The sequence below is a fragment of the Eumetopias jubatus genome, unplaced genomic scaffold, assembly GCF_037043125.1.
Source record: "Eumetopias jubatus isolate StellerSeaLion01/CBP00866 unplaced genomic scaffold, mEumJub1_p1.0 scaffold_14, whole genome shotgun sequence".
Classification (NCBI taxonomy): Eukaryota; Metazoa; Chordata; class Mammalia; order Carnivora; family Otariidae; genus Eumetopias; species Eumetopias jubatus.
In genome coordinates, this window is record NW_028274820.1 from 52,860,820 (window position 1) to 52,886,791 (window position 25,972).

Sequence of the window (25,972 nt, forward strand, 5' to 3'; positions counted from 1 at the left end):
GTATCCACACTAGAAGCTTTGGCTTTCTCCAGACACCTCCTTTTCTTAAGAGAATCATCTGAATGTTCTGCCTGGGATTAAACACTGGTTGTGGGCAGAGAGAGGGAAGGTGATTAAGGTGTTGAGATATAGTTATGGTCTTCTTAACCAACTAACATTTCATTAATCTCTTGTTTTCAGTCTTGACTCTTCATACACCATACATGTTTCTTTACTGGAGTTCCACTGGGTGGGAGTGTCTCCCATTTCTTCTATGGTCCCATGAGAGTGTGTGCAGGGTGGCAGCTTTTGTTTATTTCAATTTTTTCAGTATGTACCTAGTCAATTTCCCTCTTCTAGAAATTTGTTTAAAAATATCTCTGTTTGTTGGGGTGCCTGGGTGGCTCAGACAGTCAAGCGTCTGACTCGATTTCAGCTCAGGTCATAATCTCAGAGTCTTGAGATCCAGTCCTGAGTCCAGCCCTGAGTACAGCCCAGCATCAGGCTCTGCGCTCAGTGGGAGTCTGCTTGAGATTCTCTCTCTCCCTCTCCCCCTCTCCCCTTGAAACTTGCACTCTCTCTCTCTCTCTCTCTCAAATAAATATATCTTTTCTAAAAAAATCTCTGTAAACATCTCTTCCATCCTCTTTTGTTGTCATAAATTATTTTTTTGTATTCTGATGCTTGGTAACATTTTATCTTAAAATACTATTGGATTTCCAGGAAAGTTGTAAGAATAGCACAGAGTTCCTATATGGCCTACACTCAGTTTCCCCTGATGTTATAAATTTACATAACAATCATATAATTATCAAAATTAAAAATTAGTTTTTGTACAATACTGTTAGCTAGGCCACTGATTTTGAATGAGACTGCTGTTTGTCCACTAATGTCCTTTTCCTCTTGTAGGATCCAATCTGGAGTCTTACACTGCACTTAGATGTCATGTCTCCTTAGTCTCCTCCAATCTGTAGCAATTGCTTAGTCTTTCCTTATTTTTTCCTGGCCGTGACTTTTAAGTATACTGGTCAGTTATTTTGTCCAATGTCCTTCAATTTAGGTTTGCCTGATGTTTTCTCATTATTAGATTAGATTAGCCTTTCTCATGTATCATATCAGGGACTATTGATGTTGATATGTCTTATCACAAGAGATGTTAACCTTGATCACTTTATTATGGTGGTATCTGCAGGTTTCTTCATTTTAAAGTTCCTGTTTTTTTTTTCCTTTACAATATCTTGGGGAAGATACTTTGGAAGATATTATGCAAACAACAACTTTCTTCTCAAACTATTGCCCAGTAATTTCAGCATCCTTCCATGGCCCTTGTCTGTACCAATTATTTCTGTCTTATTCGAATGGTGATTTTCTATTTCCCTCAATTCTTCTATACTTATTAGTTGAAATTTTTCTGTAAGGCAGAGCTATTTCTTCTCCATTCCATTATTTTTTAATCTCTCTGTGGACACACAGATACTTACTTGACTCTATTGATTATAATCCAATACTGTCATTAGTTATGGTCCTCAAATTGTCACACATTTGGCTATTGGGAGCTCTTTGACATTAGGTCATATGACCTATTGACATGTCCTTATCTTTATTTGAGCATTTCATTGTTTTCTATCACCATAACCTGTTCAAAAATAGCTTGTGTTTCCCCTGACACAGTCTTGGAATCAACCACTTCTCCAAGGATCCTTGGATCCTTTTATTGGAGGTTGATATTAGAAAACAAGATCTGGGTACTAATGGTGCTCTTTGCTGCTGGACTGTCATTGATTTTGGGAAATACATACTAACCCATGCACACACACATACACACACACCTGAAGTTATTTCTATGACTGTTTGCCTGATATATATTTAAAACCATGAATTCATATATGTATTCTTATGCTTTCCTGTCGGTAGGATATTGGGAAAGATGACAGACAAACACATATGCTTTGTTTGCTATCTTTAACCAGAAAACCTGATAGTTTGGATAAAATTTTAAATGAATGCCTTTGAGGATTTGTTCTATTTAAGAAAAATTACAGTTTTTCCCACTTACGTTTTACCCAAATGTGTTTTTTAATCTTTCAGACATGATAGACCTTTTGAATTAATCAGTCTACACTGGCATAAACAGAAGAGTACAAACACTTCATGTACATTGCTGAAATAATTGCCACAATAAAGAGATCTGTGGTGTCTTAGTTTCATCAGTTTATCAGAGAACTGAGCATGAGAGACTTTGAAGTCAACAATAGGAATATAAAGACTCAGTTCAAAATTTAGCATGTCTTTAAGGCAAAAGAGTTTGTAACATAGTAGATACTCATTATATACTTGTTGAAATAAGTGAGTGAACCTTACCAGTACCACTGTTAAGCATCTGTTACCATGTATTTCTTCAATACACAGCTTATATTGTAGCACAGCATCACAACTCTTAGAATTATGCATCGTTAAGGCATTCAACAAACGTCTACCACTCAGACACAATTCTGGGCATGTATTTTTTTTCCCATTTTCCGTTTTTCTTAACTTTTGGAGTAAATTCAAGTGTATAGGATTAGTCCTGCAAAACAGAGCATTTGAAATGTGTGAAATTGCAAAAACCATTTTTGTGAATTCAGGAATGATGTACATAACAAAAGTAGTGTTTTCTTCAGATGGAAACTAGCAGATTCTTTATATTTGGAGATATGTGGATAAATAGATATAATTCTCCCATAAGTTGGTAAGATGTCTTTATTAACAAAATAGTTGCATTGAAATGAAACCTATTCCATTCCATGCAAATTTCTATTTTTAGTAATAGTAAAAAAATTAATAGTAAAAAAATTTTTACTATTTTTTCCTAAAGTAAGAGTAATTTTCTTTCATTTTGGCAAAAATGGATGTTTAAAAAATGTTTTGATGGGGTGAATTGTTTGTGTCTCATTCTTTCATAGTGTATACCTTCATTAAATGGAATATGTCATCTAGTACCTTCCTATGAAAATATTTGTGAGAGATCCTATTTTATTTTTTTAAGATTTTATTTTATTTTTTTTAAGATTTTATTATTTGTTTGATATAGAGCACGCAGGCACACAAGCAGGGGGAGTGGCAGGCAGAGGGAGAGGGAGAAGCAGGTTCCCTGCTGAGCAGGCAGCCAGTCACAGGGCTTGATCCCAGTATCCTGAGATCATGACTTGAGCTGAAGGCAGACACTTAACCAACTGAGCCACCCAGGCGCCCCTATTTTATTTTTTTTTAAGATTTTATTTATTTATTTGAGAGAGAGAGAGCACAAGCTGGGGAGAGGGGCAGAGAGAGAGGGAGAAGCAAACTCCATGCTGAGGAGGGAGCTGGACACGGGTCTCCATCCCTGGACCCCGAGATCATGACCTGAGCTGAAGGCAGATGCTTAACTGACTGAGCCACCCAGAAGCCCCAAGATTTTATTTTTTTTTTTAATAATCTCTACACCCAACATGGGTCTCAAACTCACAACCCCAAGATCAAGGGTCACATACTCTACCAACTGAGCCAGCAAGGTGCCCCCTGCCCCACCATTTTTTTTTAAGATTTTGAGATACTATTTTTTTAAGAGTTTGAAAGTCTGAAACTTGATTATTGTACTCTCAATGTTGATTGGCAGTTTGGATGGATAGGAGATTCCAAATTTGGAAAAGTTTCCCAAGTGACATAATCAACATGGTGACACAGGTTGTTCCTGACTTTGCTCCCCCTCACAAGAACAACTAACAAGTATTGAAGGAAAAGACACCACTGAGAGAATTCTAGAACATGGGGGTAAAGCTGAAGCAACCCCCTCACCACAAAGACCAAGAAAACTGCATTAGAGGAGTAAGAAAAGTGGCTACACATTGACCACATTCCTCTTAACCCAGGCTGGCACATCACCACACAGAGAGGTCTCCCCCAAGCCTCTGGTTCCTCCAGTGGGAAAAGAGAACCTAGAGGGGACAACACCCCAGCACTGTGGATTATTTTGCAGGAGCCCCTACTCTGATCTCACACCACAAGGATTACAGGGAAACCTGTGGGGCTCAACCACGGAGAATCTGACTGTGGTAGAGAAAGGAGGGTCTTGGCAACAACCAGCACACAGATTTGGGCAGCCCATGTTCATACCTGCAGTACCCAAGTAGTAATCCCAACCAGTGGTTTTGCTCATCTGCAGAACCAAGTCAGGAGTTCACTCTGACCAGAGAACATTGTGTGCAGATCTACCTGATTCAGATCCTCAAAGGAGTTTTGTGGGCCCTAGAGCCAGGTTTGCCCAGGCTCAGACAATGAGTTGAATTGCAGTCCCACCCACTGTGGAAAGTGTCTTCTCGCCCCATCTGACCAGAAGGGCTGGAGACAGTTCCTGGAAGCTGTGGCCCAAAGGTATCCAACCTAAGAGGCAGGCAGGCAGAGCTGATTGCCACCAAAGCAAAGCCAGTACCAGAAGTGGAGCTTTCCCCTGCCATACACAGATAGGAAGATAGATTAATTCATAGCCAGGGCTAAGGGTATCTCCTAGACCTTCCCAAAAGACAGAGCCTATCTGGAAAACTGAAAGTTGTCTGGAGCCACCCTGGCCCCTCCCACTGCCACCCAGGCAAGGGAACTGAGATAGCTCCACCTACTCTAGAGAGTGTCTTTCTGTCCTATGTGACCAGAAGAGCTGAAGACAACTCCTGGAGACTGTTCAGCACAGTGGTACTTAAACCATGAGGTGGGTCAGCAGAGATGATAGTCTGCATAGCAAAGCCAGCGGCCATGTATGATCAGGAATTTTGGGGTTGCTGATTGGCTTATGTTAAGACAACAAAGAGTTTTGTACTTGGCTTTCAAGCTGCTTTTCCTTCTGCACCCTTGTGGGGAACATAATTTTATCTCCACTCATAGCTGAATGCAGTCTTCAGCCTGTTTGACCAGGGAACCTAACCAGAGCACATGGGAAATTGCGTAGCCCATTCAACAGCCCAAGGTACAGCACTTGAACATGTGGCACTTGAGCATGGCCTGTGGCTTCCCCATCTGCAGAGCAAAACTGGTAGACTCAACTAACCAGGGAAAACTCTGGCTTGATTCTGTAACTGAACACATGTCCATCTGCCTGATGCACAGCAAAGTCAATCACTGATATATCAGGTATGCAGAAAGGAAAGGATTTACTTTAGAGGCAGCCAAATGAGGAGATGGGTATGACAGGGCAAGCCTCAAGTCCACTCCCTGAGGGGGAGAGAACAAGTTTCTTTTTATAATTATTGGGGTTAAGATCACACACATATTGATTTATTTTTTAAAAACATTTTATTTTTTTATTTGAGAGCGAGTGCACATGAGTTGGGGGGAAGGCAGAGGGAGAGGGAGAAACAGACTCTCTGCTGAGTGGGGAGCCTGACACGGGGCTCAATCCCAGGACCCTGGGATTATGACCTGAGCTGAAGACAGACACTTAACTGACTGAGCCACCTGGGTGCCCCAAAACACATATTGACTTAAAAGGGCAAGAAATTTATGACTATTCATAAGAAAAGATGGAGCAGGCACACTGAGCAAACACATATGTAACATACATCCCATGTTCACTTTGGGTGATACTTAACATCAGGACAGGGCAAAATTCAGCTCTTTGACATCAGGAGGTTATCTTGGGACAAGGAGAAGGAGTTATGGTTATGCTCTGAGAGCTCTTATAAACTGGAAAGGGTTTTGGGTTCATTATCTTAGGTAAGGTTGCAGGGCCTAATTTGTTCATAGGCTGGAATCTTATCAGTTGACATTGAGTCCAGGCTTCTACAGAGACACCTAGTGTATTTTTAGTGGGGTCTGAGCACAATAGCTAACTAGGGGGAAACAGTTCTCTGAAACCCAAGCTCTAAATTTTCTGCCAGTTTCAACCTCATTAACCCTCATTAACCCTATGGGGCACAGTTTCAGTTCAGATCACCAAACAAGCTATACAGGCCCTTATTCTCGTTTCCTTGCCAGGGCAAGGAAACTAATTCATAGCCTCATCTGTTTCTGAATATAGTATTCAGTCCCAACCATTCTAGTAAGCCTGACTAGAGAATCCAGGCAACTGTGGAGTTCATCTTATAGCCTTACTTGGGTAGGGAACCAAGCAGCAGTCTTACCCGGCTGTTCTCAGCCAGTGACACACCTCCCCATCCCTATCCTTAGAGCTCAAAAAGTTGCCTTGCCCCCAAAATAGACCATAATAGCAGACCCCAACTGCCCAAGGACATTACCAGTTGACACACCCACAGACCCAAACTGAGCTTACTGGTGAAGAACTGTCTCTGCCAAAGCAAACCAGTAAAGTCTGAGAGAGGAGGATCATTACTCACATATGCAGATACCAACATAAGCAGTCAAGGGTCACAAAAAATCCAAGTAAATGTGATACTACCAAAGGAAAGTTATAAACCTCCAATAATTTTCTCTCTAAAGAAATGGAGATCTACGAAGTGCCAGATAGAGAATTCAGAATAATCCTTTTATGGAGGGTTAGTGAACTACAAGAAAACACAGACAACTTCAAGAAATTAGGGAAACAATTCATGAACAAAATGAGGAAATAACCATCAAAAAAAAAAAAACAAACAAATCCTAGAATTGAAAAACACAACAACTGAACTGAAAAATTCAATACAGAGTTTCAAAAGTAGACTCCACATTGCAGAAGAAAGAATAAGTGACCTGAAGAATGGGGTATTGGAAATTACTCAGAGGTGCAAAAAAGAATGAAAAAAAATGAAGAAAGCCAATAAGAATTATGGGACACAATGAAAAGAAACAATGTTCGGGCGCCTGGTGGCTCAGTTGGTTAAGCAACTGCCTTCGGCTCAGGTCATAATCCTGGAGTCCCAGGATCGAGTCCCACATCGGGCTCCCTGCTTGACGGGGAGTCTGCTTCTCCCTCTGACCCTCTTCCCTCTCGTGCTCTCTATCTCTCATTCTCTCTCTCTCAAATAAATAAATAAAAAATCTTAAAAAAAAAAAGAAAAGAAACAATGTTCACATTATGGGAATTTGAGAAAGAGAAGAGAAAGTGAAGGGGACAGAAATATATTTAAAATAATAAAGGCTGAAAATGTTCCAAACCTGGGGAAAGAAGTGGACATCCAGATTCATGAGGCCCAAAGGACCCCAAATTGGTTGAACACAAATAGGGATAAACTGAAATATATTGTAAGTAAACCGTCAAAAGTCAAAAACAAAGAGTTTTAAGAACAGCAAGAGAAGAGAGAAGTTCCATACAAGAGAACCCCCATAAGATTATCAGTGGATTTTTCAAGAGAAACTTTTCAAGCCAGAAGAGAAGGGGACAACATATTCAAAATATTGAAAGAAAGTAACTATCAACCAGGAATTCTATACCTGGTAAAGCGGTCATTCAGAAACAAAGGGGAGATAAAGATGCGTCTGAACAAACAAAAACTAAGGGAGTTCATTACCATCAGAACTGCCTTACAAGAAATGCTTAAGGGAATTCTTTGAGTAGGAGTAAAAGAACATTAATTGACAACATAAAAACATTAAAAGGTAATATAACCTCATTGGTAATGGTAAATATATAGCCAAAGTTAGATTCTGCAATATGTTAATAGTGGCACACTCACAACACTAGTTTAAAAGTTAAAGAAAAAAAGAACATAGTAAAAATAACCAAAATTACAATAATCTATTATTAGTTACACAATATATTTAAAAAATGTAAATTATAACAGCAATAACCTAAAATTGAGGGGGAAGAGAAATAAAAGTGTTAATTTTATGAAATCTATTGAAGTTAAGTTGTTATTGGTTTAAAATAGGATGTTAGAAGTTTAAGATATTTTATGTAAACCTCCTAGTAACTACAAAGGAAAATCTTATAGTAATTGCACAAAAGAACACAATAAAGAAGTCAAAGGATACTGATACCAAAAGACATCAAAACAGAAAAAGACAGCAGGATAAAAAACAAGGAACAGTGGATCTACAAAACAACCAGAAAACAATGAACAAAATGGCAATAGTATGACTTATCAATAATTACTTTAAACATGGATGATATGTATGAAGGAGATTAAGAGATACAGACTTCCAGTTTTAAAATAAAAAAAGTCATGGTGATGAAAAGCACACCATAGGGGATATAGTCAATAATACTGTAATACACTTATTGTGGTGAACATTTCCTAATGTACGTAATGGTTGAATCACTATGTTGTACACTTGAAACTAATTTAATATTCTATGTCAACTATGCTCAGTTAAATTTTTTTATTTAAAAAATAATTAAACATAATGATTAAATTACCTAATTAAAATACATAGAATGGCTGAATAAAAAAAAAAGAAGAAAAAGATCCAGCAATATTCTGCCTAAAAGAGACTCACTGTAGCTTTAAAGACACACATAGACTGAGAGTGAAATAATAGAAAAAATATTTTAAGCAAATGGTAACCATAAAAAAGCAGGAGTAGTTATATCAGACAAAATAGACTTTAAAGTGAAAATGGCAAAAAGAGACAAAGAAGGTCACTATGTAATGATAAGGTGATCAGTACATCAAGAGGATAAAATAATTATAAATCTTTATGTGTCCATCATTAGATTGCCTAAATATATAAATCACAAACTACCAGAGCAAAAAGGAGAAATAAATGGTAATTCAGTAATAGCTGAGGACTTTAAATACCCCACTCTTAACAATAGGTAGATCATGCAGACAGAATCAATAGGGAAAGAGCAGACTTGAACAATGCTATAGACCAAATGGATGTAACAGATGTATACAGAACATCCTATCCAATAACAACAGAATACACATTCTTCTGAAGGCCACAGGGAACATTTTCCAGGATAGACCATACATTAGACCACATATAAGTCAGCAAATTCAAGAAGATTAAAATCATACCAAGTATCTTCTTTGACCACAATGGCATGAGACTAGAAATTAATAACAAGAAGAAACCTGGAAAATTCATGAACACATGGAAATTAAACAACACTGTCCTGAACAATGAGTGGATCAAAGGAGAAATTAATGGGGGAAATAAAAAGTTTTCTTCAGACAAATGAAAATGGAAACAACATATCAGGCTTTGCAGGATGCAGCACGAGCAGTTCTAAAGGAAATTTATAGCAATAAACATCTACATTAAGAAGCAAGAAAGATACCAAATAAGCCTATCTAACTCTATACCTTAAGGAACTAGAGAAAGAACAAACTTAGCCCAAAATTAGCAGAATGAAAGAAATAATAAAGATTGGAGAAGAAATAAATGAAATAGAGAACAAGGCAGAGGATCACAGAGGAAGGGAGGGAAAAATGAAACAAGTCGAAACCAGAGAGGGAGACAAACATAAGAGACTCTTAATCTCAAGAAACAAACTGAGGGTTGCTGGAGTGGTGGGGGGTGGGAGCGATGGGGTGGCTGGGTGATGGACACTGGGGAGGGTATGTGCTATGGTGAGCACTGTGAATTGTGTTAAGACTGATGAGTCACAGATTTGGACCCCTGAAACAAATAATACATTATATGTTAATTAAAAAATAATAGAAAAGGTTAACCAAAGTAAGAGTTACTTCTTTGAAAAGATAAACGAAATTGACAAACATATAGCTAGACCAAGGAAAAAAGAGAAAAGACCCAAATCAACAAAATTATAAGTGCAAAAGGAGACATTAAAACTGGCATCACAGGGGCGTCTGGGTGGCTCAGCCGGTTAAGCGTCCACCTTCATCTCAGGTCATGATCCCAGGGTCCTGTTCAGTAGGGAACCTGCTTCTCCCTCTCCTTCTGCCTGCTGCTCTCCCTGCTTGTGCTCCCTCTCTCTGTAAAATAAATAAATAAAATCTTTTTTTTTAAAGATCTAATCAGTGAATTCAGTAAAGTTGCAAGATACAAAATTAACATACAAAAATCAGTACCATATTCTATACACTAACAATGAATTTTCTGAAAAAGAAATAAAACAATCCCATTTACAACAGTGTCAAAAATAATAAAATACCATATATAGATTCAGTGCAATCTCTATCAAGATTCCAATGGCATTTTTTACAGAGATAGAAAAAAACACACTCTAAAAAAGAGATAGAAAAAACCACAAAAGACCCCAAAGAGTCAAAGAAATTATGAGAAAGAACAAAGCAGGAAGCATCAAACTTCCTGATTTCAAGCTATACTATAAAGCTATATTCATCAAAACAGTATGGTACTGGTGCATGCGCATGCACACACATGCACACACACAAAAATAAAACAATGGGACAGAATGCAGAGCCCAGAAATAAGCCCAAGCATAAAGAGTCAACTAATATTTGAGACAGGAGCCAAGAATACTCAGTGAAGAAAGAACAGTCTCTTCAGTAAATGGTGCTGTGATAATTGGGTATTCACACATAAAATAATGAAACTGAACCCATATCTTATACTAGTTACAAAATTAACTTGAAATGGCTTAAAGACTTAAAATTTAAGTCCTGAAACCATGAAACCCTGAGAAGGAAGCATAGGAATAAAGCTTCTTAACATGGGCCCTGGTAATGATTACTTGGATATGATATCTAAAGTGCAAGCAACGAAATAAAAAGTAAGTGTGACTATGTCAAGCTAAAAAGATTCTGCACAGCAAAAGAAACCATCAACAAAATGAAAAAACCTATGGAATGGGAAAAAATATTTGCAAATCATATATCTTATAAGGGGTTAATATCCAAAATATATAAAGAACTTATACAACTCAAAAAAAAAAAAAAAAAAACACAACCCAGGTTTTAAAAATTCCAAAGGACCTGAATAGACATTTTCTAAAGAAGATATACATAAGACCAACAGGTACATGAAATGATGCTCAAGATCACTAATCATTAGGGAAATGCAAATTAATACCACAGTGAAATATCACCTGAGGTCTGTTAGATGGTCATCATAAAAAAGATAAGAGATGACAAATGTTGGCCTGGGCGTGGAGAAAACAGAAACTTTATGCACTATTGGTAGAATTGTATATTGGTGCAGCCACAATGGAAAACAGTATGGAGAATCCTCAGAAAATTAAACTGAGAACTATCCTATGATCTACCATTTCCACTTCTGAGACTATATCCTCAGGAAATGAAAACACTAACTGGAAAGGAATCTGCACCCTCATGTTCGTAGCAGCATTATTTATTATAGTCAGGACATAGAAACTACCCAAGTGTTCATGTGGATGAATGGATAAAGAAACTGTGGTGTGTATATACAATGGAATATTACTTGGCCATAAAAAAGAGGAAATCCTACCATTTTCAACAACATGCATGGACTTTAAAGGTGTTATGCTAAATGAGTGAAATAAGATAGACAAAGAAAGACAAATACTGTATGAATTCACTTATATATGGAATCTAAAAAACAAAACTAAAAAAACAAGACAAACTCAGAAAAAGAGATCAGACTTGTGGTTATCAGAGGCTGATTGTAGGGGCAAGGGGAATTGGAGAAAGGTGATCAAAGGTACAAACTAATAGAAGATAAATAAGTAGTAGGAATGTAATGTATAACATGATAACTGTAGCTAACACTGCTGTATGATATATTGGGAAATACTATGAAAGTTAATCCTAAGAATTCTTATCATGAGAATTCTTTCTTCTTTTTCCTTTTATTTTATCTAGATGAAAAGGATGTTGGCTGAACCTATTGTGGTAATCACTTCACAATATGTATAAGTCAAACCACTATGCTAGACACCTTAACTAATACAGTGCTTTATGTCAATTATTTCTCAATGAGACTGGGAAAAAAGAAAAAAAAATCCTTAGAATTTTCTTTGTATGTTGACTTCCTAAATGGGTTCCTTAATTGTCGCATCTAGTTCTGTCAACTTTCCATGTCTCTGTTTTGTGTTGTACTTTATGAGAGAACTTGTCAACTTTATCTTTTAAACAATCTATTCTGTTTTGTTTGTTGTTTCCTCTTTTAATAGCACCCACTTTTCATTTTCCAAATGTACTATTTTATATCTTTGAGGGTAATCCTCATTTTGGTAATTGTAGTGTCTTCCCTGAATTTTCTCTGGTTTTCTGAGTTCCCTTTTGTTTGTATGTTAGTTTTGTTATCTTTTATCCTAGAAATTTTCTTCAAATAGTCCTTCGTATTTGAGAAAAGGGCACTGAGAAGATAAGTGGGAACTCTGTATGGTGAGTGGGGCTTTTGAGTGGTACATTCACTGTGGGAAGACTGAGGGAAAAACCTGCCTGTTGGTCTGAGTGACTCACAAGTGTCATTCTCTCTAGGTATTTTCTCTTCGGTCCATTTGTTTCTCCAGGAAAAAAGTCAACTTGCTTTTTGTAGCTTCCTCTCTGCAGACACTTAGACTTCTGTTTTAATGTTCCCCTCTGTAGATCATCTCCATGTTTGTCATATTTTCAAATTGGCAATCCCTGTCTCCTTTACTATCTTTGTCCTTCAAAAATATATACATATCTGTTTCCTATCCATATGTAGATAGAAGCTCTTTTGGAGAAGATAGTGAGCTGTGCCTTGAAGGATGTTTACCCTTCAATCAATCTTACAAGTGTAGACTAATGATGGAGAAAAGAAGAGGAGGGGGGAGAAACTTTCCAAAGAGAGGGAAAGGAGATGGAAAATTGGTTACTATGATGCATGTGATTGGATGACAGCTTGGTTCAGTCATCTACCTCCATATTCTCCTAAGAGTATTATTTGTTTTCAAAGGGAATACATAGTATTAATCATACTAAACAGATGGAGTTCCTTGATAAAACAGTCTTGATTCCTTGAGACAATTTAGTCCAATATATAATATCCCAGATACATATATCACATGGTATTTCACTTATATGAAAAGTAGTGAATTGGTAATATATAATACTTTTATGAAAATTATAATGTAAGTGTTGGTATTGGGAAGGAAGAGGATTCAAGATATCTCTCCTGATACTGTAGCTGTATTAGAGATTCTTAATTTTATTGAAGAATAAAATAATGAAACTGTACATAGTAAACAAAATTAGGTTTTCACTTAATTTCACTGGTGGGCTAATTCAGATGTGAGTGGCTTTCCAATTGTTAAAAAGACTACCATGGAAATCACTTACATGGACATTTATGAGTTTGAAGTATTGAGATTTTATACTTTTATAACAGTAGTGGAGTTATGAAAAACATTTCATTCATTTATGAGTTTCAAATAAGTATTTTTTGTTTTATAACTTCAACAACTTCTTGTTTAAATTTTTAAGTGTAGAACTAATATGTGGTCACTTTAAAAATTTAAGAAATTTGCAAACAAAAAACAAAAAGAACTTAATTTTGTCACTATTTAAAGGATAGCAATTTTAATATTTAGTTCAGTTATTTCTCTAAAACACACAACAGAGAACTTATCACTTTTTAAATTTGCTATTGTGTGCAGTTTCCCCAACTTTTTAAATAGTCCTTGGAAATTTGTATGTTAATATTGGCACATTGGTCTTGAAGTCTACATTAATTTTTTAAATTTTATTTTACAAAGCCCAGTAGCATCTATTAGTCATTTTCTTTCAAATCCAGCACTGGGGAAAAGGGGTTGGGGCAAGCTGAGAAGGCTGAAGAGGTAAATGCTGAAGTGTCTGAGTGGGGCCAGCAGGGGTTGCTGTCATGGATGAGGCTGCCACATTCCTGGTGTCTCTGACCTTGGACTCACTTAACATTATAGTCTGGATTCTATTAAAGGAATTTTGTGTTTTTCCTTTGCAAGATTTACCCCCTACCATGACAAATATTTAAAAATGTTTTTTTTTTTTTTTAAGTTAGAAAAGCAACTTTTTCTCAAAAGAAATTTATAGTTCAAATTTACACCAAGTTCTCACTAACTGGAGCAAGCCGGGTTTTCACTAAAGCTTCGACTTTCCTCTGTAAAACATTAGTCACTCCCTTGGAAGAAGCACTTTTTTATAGGCAGTGGGATAAAACAGCCACAGATGTGCATGTAATATGATGGGCTTTAGAATGTACCTGCAAAGCATTTTTTTTTTAATTTAGAGGGAAAAAAAGATGAAAGAAAAAAGACTGAATTGGGATGCTAAAATAACAGTGATTCACTATTAAGGAAATGATAAGTTTTTGATCCATTCAAATAGTGTTTTCTTTTTCCCTTTTCTTTATTCTTGGGAAGTTCTTGAGGATGTGCCAAGTCATTTTCATTGCACAGTTTTTAAAGATATTCACCATTCCCATGTGTAACTGGTTGCTTTTTTACTGTGCAGGACTGTAGTGACGCCTGTGGCCAAAGAGTTTGATCCAGACATGGTCCTAGTTTCTGCTGGATTTGATGCATTAGAAGGCCATGCCCCTCCTCTGGGGGGGTACAAAGTAACAGCAAAATGTGAGTATATCTTTTAGAAATTTATGATATGCTAAGACATAATAACATCTTTTAGGTCTTTAAAATAGATAGGACCTTTTACATGTGTCTAGTAAACTTAGGTAAGACTTTTGAAAATAATTCAGATTGTGTTTATTGCTATTAATCTCTCTGTAGATATTTGCCCTTAAGAAAAACAAAGTTAAATTGTTTCCTTTGGTAGACTTGATGGGGCATTTCAGAACCTTTATGTTTTTCAGGAGTCTCGTTTTCCTATTTAAAAGCAGAAGTGATAGGACTTCTGTTTAAAATATGTTAAATGACATCAGAGGTCATGAGTCTAGAAAAGCTCCTGGGCTTTTTGAAAAGAGAATGGAAGTCACTGTTTTTATTCCATTGTACATGTGGTAAAAAAAATAGCTCTTTCCTAATAATGCTATGGTCTTCTAGTTTGAATACAGAAGTGTAGTTCCCTTTGCTCAGAGGCTCTGTACGTTCCTATGGACAGTGCTCAGGTTCTCTACTGGTCTTCTGCTGTGTTGCAAAGGTTAACTCTTTGGCTGTGTTCCTTAGCAACTAGACACCAGATGAACAAATGAATTTTGTGTTATACTGCATTTGAATAATGTGACCTAATGGAATCTAGCTAGAAAGAGGCTTTCTTCAAGAATAATTCCCATGCTCTCTGAGTATGAAAATAAGGCATATGTATAGTCCATGCATACAAATGTATGCTGGTACTCTGGATATATATAAAAAAGAAGGAAAAAAGCAGAATTGCACAAAGAATCCACTATTGTATATTTTAGTGGGGGTTGGAAACAAATCAAAACAACCCAAATAGTTTTAAGTGAGAGAGATGAGTTTAGAGCAAATGTGTTCTATTAATTTGAAAAGAACCAAAGAACCAGCATTATGCCAACCTTTGTTTTTAGTTGGCTTCTCATGTGAGAGAGTTTTCTGTACTCTTAATTGTTCCAGTAATATTGTTAGGTAGTAACTATTTTTAACTTCTATTATTTACCCAGGGTTTTTGGTGCCTTGTCTATTGAAAACATATTGAAAGAGGCAACTCCACAAACACAAACAAAACATAATAATTCACAAGTTTGTAAAATTAGTGTTTGGTTTTATCGTATGTCTTTATGATCCCTTTTCTTTCTTCATGGAATTCCACTCAAATGGAAGTCTATCTTCCCACTGCAGATAAACCTCATTAGCATCAAGACTGGTGAAGAGTTTAGTCTAAATAAAGAAAAAAAAAAAAAAAAGACCTTGTACTCCAAGTTGATATACACCCAAACAATGGAAAACACATAGAGCAAAGACAGATATCTAGAAAAGGTGTTCCTTGCCATTAAGTATAAGAATCTCCCTTGGGAAGGAGGAATGTCTGTATTTGGGTCTTTCTTCCTGCCAAGAGGGCAAATTGTAATGAGTCTATCTATTTCTCAGAACTAACTGGAAGGAACTAATCTTTTTGTTTGTTTGTTCATTTTTTTATTATGTTAATCACCTTTTTTGCCAAGTGGAGTTCAAATACCAAATGTTATCTTGGAAGGTAGAATAGAACATAGTAATAGCATGGTTTCTTTTAGTCATAGACTTAAGATACATGGTTTCTACTCCTTTTAGCTTTAATACAATGCACCAAGACCTTTATTATGTTGTGTTCCTTTATCCATTTGAGGGGAAGCTCTTCATTGCTCATGATAAATTTGTCTATAATCTCTCCAACTCCTCACCCCTCCTTATCTGTTTTCCCTTCTTGTGTCTTTTCTACTCAACAGACCGTGTTTCCTTACAAAGTGACTTGTTTCCTAAGAAAAATAGACATAAATTTTAACTGATTTAATAATTGGCCCTTTCTTGAGTACCTACAGGTTAGGGAAAAGATACGCAATGAGGAAAGGAAATCTTAGAGCTCAAGAGATTATAGTAGAGACTACCCAAAACAGTTCACATATTGCATAGATGAGAAAACTAGTTTATTTTACCATCTGAAATAATTGGGGTTAAAATAAAAGTACTTATTCTGAATTTATATTTAGATAAAATTGCATGAGGTTTTCACTGGATTTTTTCCACTAAAGAGAAAAATGTTTCATAAAATGCTTGAGAACAGAGTACTTGGACGCATACTGTAGAGGCCATTTTGGTGCCCTAGACCCTTAACTCCCCAAGCACAGTCTGTGATAGACACTGACTAGTCCCATGATACTTAAATGAAAAACCACAGAGCATCATATCTGGGCAAGTGTTTGTATATATCATCTCATGTAGGCCTGAGTTTGCCAACCATATTTTCTAGAGATGCTGCCATAACTGGATAGAGGTTAGGATTACCAGACAGCTGTATAACTATACAAATAGCTCACCCCTGGGCCTCTTTGTTCTTTTTCTAACCACGTGGCAGATGCATTTATGTTGCTTTGGTCTGTAAATTCTCAACAGGCAGTTAATATTGGGCCTTCACTGTCCTATGCCAGAAGTCATCCTCCATTTCAGAGGAGTCTCAGAATAGGCTGGAAATGGGCTAAAACCTACAGTAAAAAGTAGGTAGAAATTACAGAAACAAATTCATAACCTAATGTTTTCCCATTTCATCTAAAGTCACCCTTGCTCCAAGTAGAATGTCCAAGGATTTTAGAGAGTGGTTTTGAAGATACTGTGTCAGAGATGCTAAAATTTTACTGTCTTAGCACATTGAATAAATCTTTTAAAATAATTCTGTTTAATAGCCCTAAAAATAAAAGATAAATTAAGTCAAAACAACTAGTGTTTTCATTTTCATTTGTATTTAGGTATCTAATTTATCTGATTTTTTTTAAAGAATTGTTTGATGCTATGACAAAAATTTCAGTGCAAACATAGAGTTGATTTAAATTAAAGTTGATTCTTCGCTAGTACTATTTTTCTTCCTTTCTTCTCTCATTTCTTTACATATTAATTATTCTCTACAACAAAAATATTCATATTTGGGCTGAAGTTTTAAATAAATCGTCTGAATTAGTTATTTAAAATCTATCCTGTTTTTTCAATTAACCACCAGGATTAAGGCCCACACTGAAAGGATTAAGTATCTTTATGTCCTACCCTAAACACTACATCAAACTTTGCCATGAAGTTATCAGTGTATCTTTTTAAAATACCCTCATTCAGATCTAAATATCTTCAGGTTATAGTTTAAGAAGGTTGGCATGACAGTTAAGTGCCATGTTCCAACAATAAAATTAAACAAAATTGATTCATCATATTGCAGCACCCCCTGGGTTTACAGTGTTGTCAACATTAAAAAAAAGAGTTTCTTCAGTTCAAATTAATTTGCAGAAAAATATGTTTTCTTCCTTTTCAACACTTCTATACGTTCTCTCCTTTCATTGGCTTCACATAGTAAACTATGTGCAAATTTCTTTTATCGTATGAATAATAATTTTCCTTTCTTTGCAATAATTCAAAAGTCATTGTGAGATGATAGCCAAAAGTCTGATTAAAAAATATATGATCTTTTTTTGAACAGAGAGTATTTTGTAGCCTTTGAGATAGTAACTATTTCCCTCAGCAGATAAATAAATGTTATTTTGACAAGTAAAGAACAACCATTGGTTGACAGAAAAAACCAAATAACGTATCTTAGTCTTGAATTACCATCTTCTTTTTGCTAAAATGTTTTATCCTTTTTAGTGATCCTCTTTTATCCCACTGTGACAGGGAGAGAGCACTCTTTTGAGGCAGATACCTGTATAAATGAATTCGTACTTAGCTTTAAGTTTTTCCTGAGGAAGTACAAAAATTCCTTGATTAGTCAGTCCTCCAAAAATAAGTTTCTAGGAAGTTGAGTGTTAAACCAGTCAACAAATAAGTGCCAACAAATAAACTTGTTAAGTATATGAGGTTATGTTGGTCTACTTCATCAGCTTATGATGGATGTATGTGCTTCCTCCCTCTGTATAGAGAGTGTATGGCTCAAAATATCTTCTGTCTGCACATTTTATTTGTCCACAGAGTTGAAGGCAGACAGAACCAGAATTAATTGCATTTTGGTGACGTTGGCTTTTTTCTTTTTCTCTCACTGATGATTCTAGCCCTATCTTAATATGTCCATGGTTATCCTCTGTCTCTAATTTTCTCCCCTAGAAAGAACTTGATCACATTCACTTGTATGTTTTATTTATTACCTAATTATATACTTTTTTAAAGTGAGTATATTTCAGCTAATGTGATAGTTCTTTTTGACAGTTGAATCTTTTATTATTTATCTGTAATTGTGGAATCAATGCTTTATCTTTTCCTGATAGAATTTTAGGCCATAGCAAACAGGCATGGAGAAAAGAAATGTCTGGAAGAAATTTACCAAATACCATTTCATGAAGGACCAACCTCAAGCTTGAACTGTTTCAGTTCTTTTAGATTAGGGTGGAAACTGAGGGAATATTATACACAATTGATTACCCAAAGTATCTTCCCATCCAGCTACCATCAGATTAACTTCTCTTATACATTTCTGTGCTGTGTCCTCAGAAGCTAGAACACTGCCTGGCACATTTTCTAAATAACTTATTTTTTTTTAATGAGTCAAGCTAGATGAACCCATTGTCTTTTAAGCAAGTCAGATGCTTTCTTCCATATATTTGATGCTTCTTAAATTGGATTTCATGATTTTTTTTTTTTGTAATTACTATCCCCCATCACTGCACTTCTTTCCAAGGCTTAGCATATTCATATCTCCTGTAATATTTTAATTAACATAAACCTGTGTTTCTGACAATGGTCCCTTGTGCAACATTTCCCTTTAATAGAAATAGTATTGAAAAGAATGTAAATATTAAAGAGGGAGTCGTGGTTTCCTTGTAGCAATGGGCCTTGGACAAAAACACTGAGTTCCCACTAGAATCTAGATAGTAAAATAACTCATTTCATTTCTGTTTGGAAAAGCAGGACAGTGGGAGAGTGAATCCTTTAAATAATAAACTTGAAATAAAGATGAAAATTTAAAGGAGAGTACAGAATAGCTCATTTTGTGGTCGGAAGATCTGTGTTCAAGTCTCAACTTTGTCCCTCACTAATTTTGTAATCAAATTAGTTTCCTAATCAGAAAAAAAAAGTGGGAGATTAGGGAGATAAAAATTATACCTGCAACATAAGGAATAAGTCATTAGGCGTTGTGAGTTAAAAGTTTTGAATTTTATTGTTAATATCATTTCAACAATTCTAAACATTCAACAAAGGTCTTAGATGATGTATTTGAACTCAAAATATACAACACAAATATTGTAACTTGTTGGAAAATGTTTGAGATTCTTATTTGAACAAAATGGAAAGAGGATAGCCAGAAGTCCTAGGAAGCTGTGCAAGATTCTAGATAAATAGTAGTGGATGGTTCCTTCAATTAAAAGTCAGGTTGGTAAGGTAAGTCCCAACATCTTTTTTCTATATCCATATACATTCCTTTATTGTAATAAATTTGGGGTTAATTGGAATAAATGGCAAACTTTTAAAAGAAAATAACATGTTGTTATTTTGTGATGAGGATAACTTGGGTTTTACCTGCCTAAAATCTGTGCCGTTTGTTTTGGTATATTGAGGTGTGCTTGGATTATGACATTATTAATACACTGATCCAGAATAAGGTATCCAGTGATGCATTTTTAGCAACTGAACTATCTGAAATACAGTTGAAAATCAGAAAATAAACAGCACTTCTGAAATGCAAAAATAGATGCAGAAATCCCATTTATAAATATATAGACCCACCTTCTTGTTTCTTACTAAGATTTGTGCTTAATTTGTTACATTTTAACTAGTGTACTTGATTGTCTAATTTTAACACCTGCAGAAGATTTAAGGAACTGTTTGGTAGCAGAGGTAGATGAATGGATCGTAGGCATACTTCTATCTCTGAAGTTCTTAAATTTGGGTCCACAGACCTCCCAGGAGTCCATGGGTAGAATTCATGGGGCTCATGAGCTTGGATGAAAAAAATTACATAACTATTTTTTAGTAAAACAATTACTTGCCCTTTTACTTGCCCCTTATTAGCTGTGTGAATTTAAGAAGGTATTTCTTTTCATTATAAATATAGGAAACAAACCATAACAACGCCAACAGAAATGATAGCTGTTTCATATCACTTTATTGTTGTGTAGATAGTTCCAATGATCAGTTACTCTCATCATTACTTTGAAGTGATAGTATATATCAGACCTCCTGCTCAATTAGTTATTTGATGCATTAATATAGAATTACATGCATTATACCATGACTTTCCCCCATATTTTGGTACTTTCAATATAGTAGTTTCCTTTGTTACTGTGTATTTATTTTATGTATTTAAAAACATTCTGAGAAGGGATCCATAGGCTCTACTTGGAACACACACACACATACACATACACACACACACACACACACACACACAGTCTTTACTTTGAGGCAAAGTATAGTTTGTTTGTTTGTTTGTTTTTGCTAATTTGCTTCTCACATTATACCTGGCGTCGATATTCTGTTATATATAGTTCATCTCTGAAGCAACCCTGAAAAAAATACTGAGTATTCTGGTTTTCCAAAAATTTCTTACCTGTAAAATAAACTACATATATGTCTCACATTGCAAGATCATCATGTCTTGTAGCTGGAAGGTAACAGATGTTGTAAATAATTACTAAGCTTCACATCAGTAATCTGTATATTAGTATGTCTTCCTTTTAGAGAGAATAAACTAATGCAATCTGGGAATTCAGAAATTTTGGTTAAAATTATACACCCATTTTCAAATTTTTAAAAACGTTTGGGTGATTTAAAAGATGAAGAGTAATAAAAAGAATTATATAACAAATTCATTGGTTCTTCTACTGCTCAGAATTGGCAGCAGCCAAATATTTTCATCATATTTGTTCCAAGACTTTTGTTTGTAAAAGAAATAGAACTTGCAGATGAATGTGAGCTCCGCTTTAATCGCTGCCCTATTCCCCTTCTCCTCTAACTTACTGTCATAATTTGTGTTCTTTCCAGTACACACACACACACACACACACATTATACAATAATGTTTTAGTGAGTATGGTTTTAGATTTGCCATATATTGCAAAGGTAAGCATTATCATTCTGTTCATATAGTTTATGGAACTTGCGTATCTTTCCTTTTAAAATTGTTTTGACATACACTCATGAATATTTTTATATCCTTTTAATTTCTGTGTATTAGGCCATTATGGACACATACCATCATGTATTTTATCTATTCTCCCATTAATGGATCTTCAAGATGTTTCTAGATTTTCACTATTTAAGCAATGTTGAAGTGAATATCCTTTCACAAATCTTTTATCTGACACTGACTTTTTTTAGTCGGGTTGGAGTTCTGTTTCTTTTTCAGTATGTAGCAGTATGTAGCACTTGGGTGCTCCTGGCTGGTTCAGTTCAACATGTGACTCTTGATCTCGGGGGTCATGAGTTTGAGACCTATCTTGGGCACAGAGATGACTTAAACAAAAAATTATATGGCAGTATGTAGCACTTATAAACATGGAGGGAGAGAGCTAAAGAAGGAAAGGATTCTTCTACCTTCCTTAACTATTCCTCAAACCATTATCTACATCCCTTGTCTTTCACATACACCCAAACAACTAATCTTGCTTCTTCTCTTTACCGTTTTATACTTTATGTATCATACCCTTTCCTTTGCAGTTAAAATTGGCAGAGAGGCTGTTGTTGTGTACTAATACACTTCAAGTCTAATTTGAACTTTAAGGGAAAAAATGGACTAGAAGTCATGCAATAGATAAATAAAATATTATTTTCAGGTGTTTTCCAACAGTACTTTAGAAATTAAACTTAAGTTCAAAAGGTGGGATTTTCTACTCAAAGCTAACCCAATTGGCTATCCTATCAGTGACTGTGGAGAGCACTATGGCCCTGAAGTTGAAAACACAATCTGGTCATCTAGTAGATGAATCATAATCCTGGCCTGGGCCCTTAGAATGACCACAGGAATGTCACTCAACCTCTTGAAGATTGTTTCCTTGACTGGAAAGGGACATTAATTTCATCTTGGCAGTGTTGTTGGTAGTAGATGATAGAGTAGTACCTGCTGGCAGTCTTTGAGTTTTTACTCGGTGGTAGGCACTATACTCACTACTCTGCATTATCTCATTTCATTTTTATGATTAAATGGGATAAATATAGAAAGCATACTGTTTTGTATTTTTGTATTCTTTGATCTTCTTATTACCCTGAAATCACTGAAGATGATTTAGCAGTAATTTATATTTCTAAATTTTTTAAAAAGTGACAGAAAAATTAAGTGACTTGCTCAAAGACATGGAACTGAAGAATAACAAAACCACAACTTGATCTCATGTCTTTTAACTTCTAGCTTAACATACTTTCTACTTGACTCAACAAGTTATTAAAAATATCCCAAATAAATGAGTAGGGTTTTTAATTGCTGTAGAAGCTTTTTCTGAAGTATGCAAATACAGAAAATAAAAGGAAATTTTCCCAACAATGAATTTCTTATTTGTATACAATTTTCCAAGTCATAAAAGTAAGCAGAGCTTTCCAAATATATGGGACCTTACCAGTTTGTAGATAATATTTGCTATTTTTCATGGAACATTCTGCATAAGAATTAGTCAGGGACTTAGTCTTTGGCTCAAAATTCCCACATACCAGTCTCTTTGTTGTACTCATAAGCAAACACATGGCTCCCTGCAAAGAGGGAGAAGTGGATTTACAGGAGATTTATATTCATAAATGTCTTAGGCAACACAGTTCCTTATAACAGTCAACATAAAGAAGTAACATAGCTAATTAAGAGGAAAAATTTCAGCATATTAAAAAAATATCAGTTTTGGGAATGATTTTATTTTGAAATGACAGCCAGAAGATTTATTCAATGAGTCCTTCATGTTTTACTATTATCCTGCCTTCATTTTCTCATTCAATTGCGTGTTACCTTACACCACATGAACAACTCGGATACCAACTTATAGAATATTTTCCATCTGTAGTGCTTAGTTACTGATGTCATGAAAAAATCCTTAGGGTAGGATGACTACTACTTAACTTTGAAGAGCAAAATTACTGTAACTGTACCATAACTGGGGCCAGATCAGCATTGCTTTTGGAAAAGGAAATACATAAGCAGAGATTGCCCTGAAAGAGGATTCCAGTTGCAACTGTAAAGTGTGGACTTTATTTCACTGACACTAAGATGCGCTTTTTCATATTTTAACATGTCTGAATTGGGATGCCTCTTACAATTTGATGGCATTTCATTGTTGGATTGGCAGGTTTTTTTTTTACTTTTCATAGTGATATATAAAAAAATGGTCGCAATTATTTTGTGCTATATTTGATGACGTCTTAGATTCAACAAAATATATGATTTTGCTCTTTGGGATGGTGTTTTAAAAATCCCAAAGGCCATACTAAAATGATAGCTTAGATATCCATTTTATATTCCCTCTCTAGGCTTCCAGTGGTTGAATAGAATTGCAAGAAAACAAAAAAATTAAAATAGCATTACAAAACAAACGAACAAACAAAAAACATTATCAGGGAGAAATTTTATTTTATTTTTGTTTAAGATTTTATTTATTTATTTATTTGAGATGGGGGAGGGGCAAAGGGATAGGGAGAGGGCAGAGAATCTCAAGCCGAGTCTACGCTAGTAGATTCTCTCTCTTTTTTTTTTTTAACGATTTTATTTATTTATTTGAGAGAAAGAGAATGAGAGATAGAGAGCACGAGAGGGAAGAGGGTCAGAAGGAGAAGCAGGCTCCCTGCCGAGCAGGGAGCCCCATGTGGGACCCGATCCCAGGACTCCAGGATCATGACCCGAGCCGAAGGCAATCACTTAACCAACTGAGCCACCCAGGCGCCCGACGCTAGTAGATTCTCTTCATGTGAGTTTGCTTTTAGCTTAGACAAAATTGCCTTGCCTTGGTCTAAAATCTCCATCTGACCCCTTTGTAAAAATGATTTTATTTATTTATTAGAGAGAGAGAGAAGCTCCCCAACTGAGCAGGGAGCTCGACGCACGGCTTGACCCCAGGACCCTGGGATCATGATCTGAGCCAAAGGCAGATGCTTAACTGACTGAACCACCCAGTCACCTCTCCATCTTACCCTTTATTTTGATGATCACTCTTAACTAAAACGATTGGTTTCCAATTCATTTTACAAATCAATACAAAATAGAACCCATTAGTCGAATAATTTGTTAAGTAATGTCACAGGGTCTGTACCAGTACTCTAAGCGTATGGGCCACGGCTTTGTGACTGAGAATTGTCTACTAGCATGTGTGTGTGTAATGAAGTCATTAAAGACATTATAAGGGATTAAAGTGTACTTCTTACCTACAGGAAGTTTTTCTCACACTTAAGTAGTGTGAACTAGAGAGCCATGAGGGTGTGTTACGGTGGTTTCCAAACTAGTAGGCATCACCATCACCTGGTGGCCTTGTTAGGCTTGCTGGGCCCCAATCCCAGAATATTTTATTCATTAGGTCTGGAATGGGGCCTGCAATTTGCATTTCCAAGTTCCCAGGTGAAACTGATAGGAACCAAATTTTGAGAACTGGGCTAGTTATAGAAAGAAAAAACACAGGATTTGGAGTTACTTGATCTATAGTTTTCATCTAATTGGCTACCAGCTCACTTTTCTGTGTCTTAATATTATCTCTCAAACAGAAATAATACAAATTATATTCTTTTGGCTAAATGTAGGGCTATTATGAGAATTAAATGAGGTAATGGAAATAAATGAAAAAATGCTTTCCAATATGTGACAATAAATGTAATGAGATATCAATGATATTGTACCCATTAAATTCAGGGATACTATTGTTTTCACACACATGAGCTAGATTCAGAATTCACATATCAAAATACTTTTGCAAACTTATATGAAAATAAATACTAAAATATTTCATTACTTTGAAATTAAAAAAAAAAATTCTTAGCGAGCATGTGCTCGAGCAAGAGGAGGGGAAGCGGGAAAGGAGAGAATCTCAGACTCCATGATGAGCATGGAGCCTGATGCAGTCTGTTTCCTTTTTTCTCTGATGTGGTAGAATTTATATATAAACTGGAGAAACTACCTATTTCAAAAATTATTTTGGGCACCTGGGTGGCTCAGTTAGTTAAGCATCTGCCTTCTTCGGCTCAGATCATGATCCCGGAGTCCTGGGATCCAGCCCTGCATCAGGCTCCCTGCTCAGCAGGGAGTCTGCTTCTCCCTCTCCCTCTGCTCCTCCCCATGCTCATGCTCTCTCTCTCTCTCAATCTCTCTCAAATTTTTTAAAAAAGAAAATATTTTACCAAATCACTGACTACCTATGGCAGATCACCCCAATGCTTACTGTTCTCTTCCTGAAACCACAGTACAATTTGAAAATGGATAGGTGGAGCTAGTGATGAAAATACAAAAGTAAGGCCAGAGGGACCAATTAGCCCAAGGTAGTGTACTGAAGATTTAATTTCTTTGGCCAACCCTTAGTTAATTCTAACAGTGTAGGATATTTTGGCTAGTTTATCTGAGCTGGGTTTCATAGCACATACTTGTGCACTATATAAAATCCAGTCATCTCATTTAGAATTGCTTATCTCAAATTGAAAAAGAGTTGCCAGCTATGTTCATTT

The 25,972-nt window shown here is 35.8% G+C and overlaps 1 protein-coding gene and 1 pseudogene across 5 annotated transcripts in view; one reads left to right on the forward strand and one right to left on the reverse strand.

Annotated features, from left to right (window-relative positions):
- HDAC9 (histone deacetylase 9) overlaps positions 1-25,972 on the forward strand; it is a 733,933-nt gene that overhangs the window by 574,081 nt on the left and 133,880 nt on the right. For all 5 annotated transcript variants that reach the window (XM_088018628.1, XM_088018630.1, XM_088018632.1 and 2 more), the window contains one exon: positions 14,229-14,347. In XM_088018628.1, the coding sequence (XP_087874754.1) occupies positions 14,229-14,347 (119 nt within the window). The remainder of the gene's footprint in view (positions 1-14,228; positions 14,348-25,972) is intronic.
- Positions 15,470-25,972, reverse strand: part of LOC148162511 (replication factor C subunit 1-like) — a 59,009-nt pseudogene continuing 48,506 nt past the window's right edge.